Source organism: Cherax quadricarinatus, chromosome 21 (assembly GCF_038502225.1).
Source record: "Cherax quadricarinatus isolate ZL_2023a chromosome 21, ASM3850222v1, whole genome shotgun sequence".
NCBI lineage: Eukaryota > Metazoa > Arthropoda > Malacostraca > Decapoda > Parastacidae > Cherax > Cherax quadricarinatus.
Window position 1 is genome coordinate 7373175 of NC_091312.1, and position 8482 is coordinate 7381656.

Consider the following 8482-nt stretch of genomic DNA (forward strand, 5'->3'; position numbering starts at 1 on the left):
TTCTGTACTAGACTGAAGAAGCCTACCATGTAGGGGAAACATTTCGGAATAAAGTTACCTAACTGTTGCTCATGTCTCTTACATACCAACCTGTCGGTATTGTATACCATTTTGATATTCACTCTGTCAGACACTGCAACACAATGGCATCTTGATACAGAAGAGAAAACACCTTAGACAACTTTTTCAAGTGAGAATTGTTGGCTCTGAGAGGGACATGACCTCTCAATGACTACATTCTCTCTTCTACCACTCTGCACCTCTCCTTCCGACAGTATAGTATAAATCTTCACACTGTTGCTTGTTTCTTCAGATTGTTTCAGACTATGAAACAGAACTACTCCAGGCTGAGGAACCGACAACCTCAAATTTACGACTTCAAGGGTGATGGACTGATTATATCGTCTTCACATCTCTACTGTTCCTGCCTTCTTTCTGTACTCGACTGAAAAAGCCTACTGTGTAGGTGAAATATTTCCAAATAAAGTTGCCTAACTGTTGCTCCTGTCTTACCTACCAACAACATTGGAGGAGTTCGTTTCATTTCATCCTTTTTCTATCGCTTTATCACTTAACTTACTTGCTACACTCTTAATGCTACAACCCACAAAACTCGCTTGTGTTTATCTATGATTTCATGCTTTAATTCCATGGACATCACCCACTTTTTCTACTCAGCACTGTCCTTTGCACTTACTTTCTTAGAACCCATGGTTAGAAAAAAGAAATTTGGCAAAATAACTGCACAAAACACAAGTAAAACACAAGAGAAATGCTTCCACAGCGAGGTAAATACGTGCCCTGCTCAGCAGATGTGGCATCGCTGCACCAACTAGTGGCAGCGTTCTGAAGCTCGCTCATTATTATTATAATGGGAAGCACTAAACCCATAGGATTATACAATGCCTGTGGGGGGAGGGGATGGAAGGTATTCAGGCTTAATTTAGGGAACTGGAGAACAGATTCAATTCCCTAGATCAAGTGCCCCACATCAGCATTAAGGAACCTCCCTTGAGGGGGAAACTCACTCGTAACTTGGATTTTGGCTCGTAACTCGGAGCAAAAAAAATTGACCGAGTGACAGCTCATATTTCAAAAAACTCTTATGATGGGGCACTCTTAAGTCAACGTTCCACTGTATTCTAAATGAGGGAGCACTAGCGATTTGAAGAGTATCACCACTGGCATTATTAATCTTGTTTTGAAAATTCTCAAAACCCCACCCCGTCATCCTCCTGGCTGTCGTGATCTTTGTCTTATTATGTTCTTTAAAACAAAGGTCAGCTGACATAATTATTCCCAAGTCTTTTAAGTGTTCCTTTCGTTCTATTTGGTGACCCTGTTGAGTTTTGTGTACAGTGTTACTTTTGAGTTCTTCATTCTTTCCATACCTAAGCAGCTGGAACTTAACATCATTAAATGTCATGTCTTCTACTGGTGAGTAAGTTAAGTGACAGCACGCGACTTGAGCTGGCACATTTGACCATTTCAACGATCTAAAAGGATAGAGTGAAAGAGGCAGTGAAAGTATCAACAGGATTTAAAGCTATAACTAGGCAGCAGAAAGGTCTCATTCATGAAATGGAGAAATTACTGGCAATCTGGTTTGACGACCAGATACAAAAAAGAATGCTGATGAACTTTTTAATAATACAGTGGACCCCCGGTTTACGATCAGCTCCCAATGCGACCAATTATGTAAGTGTATTTATGTAAGTGCGTCTGTATGTGTATGTTTGGGGGTCTGAAATGGACTAATCTAATTCACAATATTCCTTATGGGAACAAATTCAGTCAGTACTGGCACCTGAACATACTTCTGGAATGAAATATCGTAAACTGGGGGTCCACTGTATAAGCAAAGACATGCGGTATCTTTGAGACCTTGAAGGTGTGCAAAGGTGAAGAATCGACGGAAACATTTACGGCAAACCACGGATGGTTTTGTCGAAGATTCAACCTGCACAATCAGAGTATCAGCAGTGAGTGACAGAAAAGTGTATGCAAGGCAAGTGGGAAAAATGCCTAAAATGTTTGGTGAATAATTTTGAATAGTTTGACAAATTAGTGCAATATGGCAAGGGAGAGCTAACTAACAATGATTTAATAGAGTTCGAAGTGCAGCAGCACTTGGAAGAGGAAGAGCAGGAAAGACTGAAAGAGGTACAAAAGATCATCATAAAGGGGTTAGCCAGTGTGTTCTCAAAAGTGAATGCGGCTATATTAGAACTAGAGGGTATGGACCAGAATGTTGAATAGTTCATGAAAATGTAATGGCAAATTAGCTTTTATGATACTATCATGAAACTGATGAAGAAAAAAAGAAAATTACAAAGTAGACCACACAAATGGGATTCTTCTACACCCTGGATCCCCTATCCCTACAAGTCCTTCCATTTTCTCGCCGTCATCTCCCTTACCCAGGCCCTCTACAGCTCCTGATAACCCTACTGATAACTCTGATGCCGCTTATCAACCAATTTGCTTAACGACCTAGCCGTAGGAACGGAATTCGGTTGTTAAGCGAGGAGTGCCTGTATACATATTTAGTGCCTATAAGGAAAGACCTAGCTTAACTAACAATTTTACAACTGACCTAGGTTAGGAATGTTTTGGTTGGGCAAGTTGGATTAAGTTATTAAATTTACTTATCAAAATAAAACCTATTTTCCAAAACACAACTTTCATTGCAGAACCTACTTAATAAAGAAATTACATAAATGTCATTTGTATTTTTCCTGTTATCTAATAAATTTCCACAAATATTTTTCCTCTAAAATGCATTGCATGGATGATATTTTAGCACACAAGTGGATTTCTTTCCCAGGCAAAAAAGTAAACAATGACCAAAATAGTTAATTTGGCATCTGCAGCAGACCAGAGCTACTCAACAGTTAGTACTGAGTAGTGTACTGTGCCAGGCCAATCACAGTAGTGTAAAAAAGATGCATCAAGCAAACAAAAACTTGCCATTTCCAAACCCACCACTGGTTATCCTAGGCAATTTACACTATAGTATATAATAATTGTACTTTGTGTACCTGTGCCTATATAAACCTACAAAGGTTAATTAAGTAACATGAGGTTATTAACCCTTTGACTGTTTCGGTTGTATATATACATCTTATGCGCCACTGTTTCGGACATACAGTGGACCCCCGACATTCGATATTAATCCGTTCCTGAGAGCCATCGAATGTTGAAAATATCGAAAGTCGAATTAATTTCCCCCCATAAGAAATAATGGAAATCAAATTAATCTGTGCAAGACACCCAAAAGTACGAAAAAAAAATTTTTACCACATGAAATATTAAGTTTAATGCAATAGAATAATTACAATAACAATAGATTAATAACAACAGAATAATTGACACTTACCTTTAATGAAGATCTGGTGATGATTGATGGGATGGGAGGAGGGGAGTGTGTGGATGGTGTTAGTGTTTAGAAGGGGAATCCCCTTCCATTAGGACTTGAACTGGCAGCCTCACCATGCCTTACCACACTGTGTATGCCACTACGATTCTTAAATCTTTCAAACCAACCTTTGCTGGCCTTAAATTCACTCACATCACCACTAATTGCAGGCAATTTCTTTACCAAATCATGCACTCTGACACACGCACTCCACTTTCATACTTTGCAATTATCTCTTTCCTCATTTCAATAGTCATTAGCACCTTTTTTCTCGAAGGGTTGGCACTAAAAGCTTTCTTGGGGCCCATGGTTACTTATTTTGCAGAAACAAGCACCAAAAACAGTGATAATATGGATAATATGGAATGTACCGAATGTATCCTTAGATGTGCGCACAGTGGCTGGCTTGTAAACACTGGCACACACGGGGCAGTTCAGGCCACACGTGGACACGTCTCATACGAATCGTATAGAATGTCGGGTTTTCCATCGAATGTCGAGGCAATATTTTTGCGTTAAAATGAATTGAATGTCGGATTTATCGAATGTCGATGCCATTGAATGTTGGGCGTCCACTGTATTTATGCGCGTAAATTCTAGCAACTTCAAATCAAGCAGGAGAAAGCTGGTAGGCCTACACAAGAGAGAATGGGTCTGAGTGGTGGGTGTGCACCCTGTGAAAAAAAATCTGGGACTCAGTGGTGCATTGTGGGAACGCCATCTTGGTAGTCCATTTTCACTATGCCTCACGGTAAGAAGTGCCTCACTCCTCAGCGGATTGGAGGTCTTTTGTTCCCAAGTGATAGCTCTAACAGCGATAGAAGGGTCAGTGAAAGTGAATTCCATGGTTTTCAAGTGGGTGTGACCGAAAACAGTGCCCAGGATAATGTAATTAGTGATGAAAACCCAGATGACCCACGACCTTCCACCTCTGGTGCTGGGGCCGGCTCGTTCACGTTCACCTGTACCAGGACGAAAGAGGAAACTATTTGCCAGTGTACAAGACTCAGATGTGAGCAGTGAAAGTGATAGTGATTTCAAAGCTATTGAAAGCAGTTCTAGTTGTGACAGTGACGGTGAATATTCCCCAGTGAAGCGGCAGTATATACGACGTAGCATGCGGTCTGGTAGTGTGTCATATGCTGTTCCAAGGGGAAGGAGTAAATCTCGGAGCACATCCCGTGGCCCTACACCACGACCTAATAGTGAAGATGACGATATTGTTACGATGGGTATGAATGATGCAAGTGAGGCAGCAGGTGGTGGTGATAGTGATGGTGGCACGAGTCATGTGGCACCAGCAGCGGGCCACGCTACTACCGACGCTGCTGACTCTGCACAACTACAACCAGCCTCACCCAACCCCACACTCCCACAACCTGCACAACCACAACCACATTTCAATATCCAGAACCCACCAGCAGACCACATCTGGGATTGGCAGCAAGGTGACGAGTTTGTTCCCAGTCCCCATGACTTTGATGAAACACAAAGTGGAATACGGCCATCGTGTACACTTGGGAACAATGCTACTGAACTGGAATGCTTTCAGTTATTCTTCGATGAACCCCTGACGGACATTATTGTCAGGGAAACCAACACATACTATGAGTACACCATGGCAAGTACAATTCTCTCACCAAGATCACGGCTACACCAGTGGAAGGACAACTGTGGCAGAGATGTACCTGTTTTTTGCCACAATGTGTATAAGCACACTGTCACCACATACTGGGCAACAGAATGCCTGATTTCAACCCCAGGTTTTAGTGACATTATAGGTGTGAATTGTTTTTTGATACTGTTACATATGTTACACTTTTCAGACAAAACAAGGTCTGACAGAAGCGACAGGTTATACACGATCAGAAATGTGTTTATGTACCTGAAACAAAAGTGTTGCATGTATTTTTATCCCTTCAGGAAGTGTTGCATGTATTTTTATCCCTTCAGGAAGCTTGTTACTGACGAGTCTGATTTTATTCAAAGGAAGACTCTCACGTCAAGCAATACATACCAAGTAAGAGGAAATGCTTTGGTATAAAGTTATTTGTACTGTGTGATTGCAAAAGTGGTCTCATTTTGGATATCATTGTGTACACTAGCAGTAATACATTGAGAGATACCAGGAAGTTATTGGGTATCTCTGGTGATGTGGTTCGAATAATGATGGAACCATATCTTGGTAAGGGGCATACATTATATACTGATAACTGGTACACAAGCCAAATACTCAGTGATTTCTTGCGAGTGAACATGACAGACATGTGTGGCACAGTGCGTGGTAATCGTAAGCATATGCCAAGGCTTGATGCTGGCACTCGCAGAGGTGAGGTGCAGGCCTTAGCTGCCAATGACATCAAGGCATTTCGGTGGCATGACAAACGTGATGTCACATTGTTGACATCAGTACACCGAAACAAAATGGCACACACTGGCAGGCACAATAGAGAGACCAACGAACCCATTCTAAAACCTGCAGCTGTCATGGACTACAACCTCAATATTGCGCTTAGTGGACAAATGTGATATGCAGATTGGGTTTGCTGATTGTGTACGCAAGAGTTATAAGTGGTATATAACATATACAAGTTGAGGACCAACAACAAACCAAAATATGGCGAATTTTGTTTGTCAGTCATCAGACAAATAATCGCCAAGTACCAAGGAGCAACACCTGCAATAGACCAGCGCCCATGAAATTACCAACACATGCCATCTTGTTTGAGGCCTGGTGATCACTACCCCATACAACTGCCTCCTACTGCTTTCAAGAAAAGTGCTTAGAAGAGGCGTTTTGTATGTGGACATACCACAAAACACCCACAAACAAGTAGAGACACTCGTTGTGTGTGTGAGGAGTGTCAAGTGCCACTCTGCATATACCCATGTTTCAAAGAGTTCCACAAGCTGCAGTAGTTCTAGGAAAGTGTTCAGTGACTGTACATATGTATATATATTATGGAACAATAGTAATTAACAATGTTTTGTATTGTTTGTCTGTGTAAACAAGTTTTATACACAATCTAATAGTGATAATGTTTGTTCAGTTATTGTGTTGTAAACAATGAGTGTATATTTGAACAATGCACCTTACTTTGGTCTCACAGGTCACATAAGTTACTTAGAAAAGAAAAATGTTGGAAAATACAAGAAACCTTCGAATTGGAGTAAATAAAAGAATACCGGGTGGGTGGCATTTGCCGCTGTTGCCATACGCCACTCATTTTCTGCCAACTTTGCACCTCTATATCTCGGTAAATACTGATGGCAAAAAAATTTTTTTAGACTTAAAACACTCAGTAAAATAATCCTAACATTTTAGTAAGAAACAACAATTTTTTTTTTTGAATATTTTGAGACATAGAATGACAGTTTCAGAAAGGGGCCTGTGACAGTCAAAGGGTTAAAGGGTGGGTTCCACTGGGTTTCATTAGTTTGGTTATTTTTTTTACAACTTTCACATACTATATCAACATATTAAATATTTTAAGGAATAAATTATCAAGCAACTTAGACCAGGACCTCAAGTCAATATGACTGGATTTTTTTTTTTTTTTTACATTTTTAACCCTAACAGCAACAAATCACACTTATTTTCATGGGTTATCCTAGGTTAAATTTGAAATAATTTATTATATGAAACCATTGTGAGTTTCAAATTATGCATGATGCCTAAATACAAACTTAAGTATATATCAAGTGCACTTTAAACACTATTTTTAATTCCAGAAATAAATTATACATTTCATAGGCAATATTATTATAACCATAACTAAGCACTAAACCCATAAGGGTCATATAGCCCATAGGCAATTAATAATTTCATAGCAATGAAGTATATATTGTTGCAGGCTGATTAATGGTTTGAATTGGTTTTACAGTTAAATATGTTTAGGTACAATTACACAAGTTTTGGGTGATTACAATTGTCTTGTATAATAAAAGTGTACATTACCCTTGGCCGGGCTGCCAAAGTTCTCGATTCACACACACAGGGCACAGGTTCGATTCCCAGCAAGGTGGAAACATTCGATGCATTTCCTTACACCTGTTGACCTGTTCACCTAGCAGCAAGTAGGTACCTGGGTGTTAGTTGACTGGTGTGGGTCGCATCCTGGGGGACAAGATTGAGGAACCCAATGGAAATAAGACGGACAGAGTCCTCGATGACACACTGCCTTTCTTGAGTTATCCTGGGTGGCTAACCCTCCGGGGTTAAAAATTCGAACGAAATCTTATCTTACTTAAAATAACCCCATGATTTATTTCTATTGTGCAACAATGTGAGTTGCACCGAGCAGTAGTATAACATAATAATATAATATATAATAATATATATAATATTGTGAGTTAACAGCAGCCGTCATTCCGTATATTAAATAATTACCTAGGACTAGAAGAGTGCGATATACTTCCTGGAGGTTTCTTGGGTAATGGAGGGTTTGTTTTCTTGGCTTTACTGCCATCAGCAGCTTGCTGGGCTTCCTTCATCTTCCTCTCTATCTCACGCTTCCTCTTCAGCAAGATCTCTTCCTGTTTAGACATCTCTCTCATCCTGACTTGAACTGGGTACTTGTTGGACATTGTGCTGAGCCAGAGGAAGCAATAGTTGCTGTTATGTACACAAACAACAGTGAAGAGAAAACATGCGGGTGTGGGAGGCAGTAATGGCAGCCAGGACGTGTGAGAGGCAGATAGTAAAGGCAGCCAGGACGTGTCTGACTCTGGCTCACACTGCCATCTATTGACTGTGTTCACGTTAACCCGCATGACGGATAAACCTCGGGGGATATAAGACATTTATTGACTTGAAATACTTGCTTAATTATTTACTTTACACCTATTGCCCCTGTTCACCTAGCAGTAAATACCTAGCACTGACTAGTGAGGGTCGCATTCTGGGGAGAGAACAAAGATCACTTACTACTCTCAGGTGACTTCAATATAAATCTCCTGCAAGACCAGGACCCACACGTTACTGAATTCACAAACACATTATTATTATTACAATCAAGGGGGAAGCGCTAAACCCGGAGGATTATACAGCGCCTGGGGGGGGGG

The 8482-nt window shown here is 40.5% G+C and overlaps 1 protein-coding gene across 3 annotated transcripts in view; it reads right to left on the reverse strand.

The window, feature by feature from the left end:
- Positions 1 to 8206, reverse strand: part of LOC128689072 (SURP and G-patch domain-containing protein 1) — a 95426-nt gene extending 87220 nt beyond the window's left edge. For all 3 annotated transcript variants that reach the window (XM_053777152.2, XM_053777151.2, XM_053777150.2), the window contains exon 1: positions 7809 to 8206. In XM_053777152.2, the coding sequence (XP_053633127.1) occupies positions 7809 to 8191 (383 nt within the window). In that variant the 5' untranslated portion in view covers positions 8192 to 8206. The remainder of the gene's footprint in view (positions 1 to 7808) is intronic.
- Between the last annotated feature and the right edge of the window lie 276 nt (positions 8207 to 8482).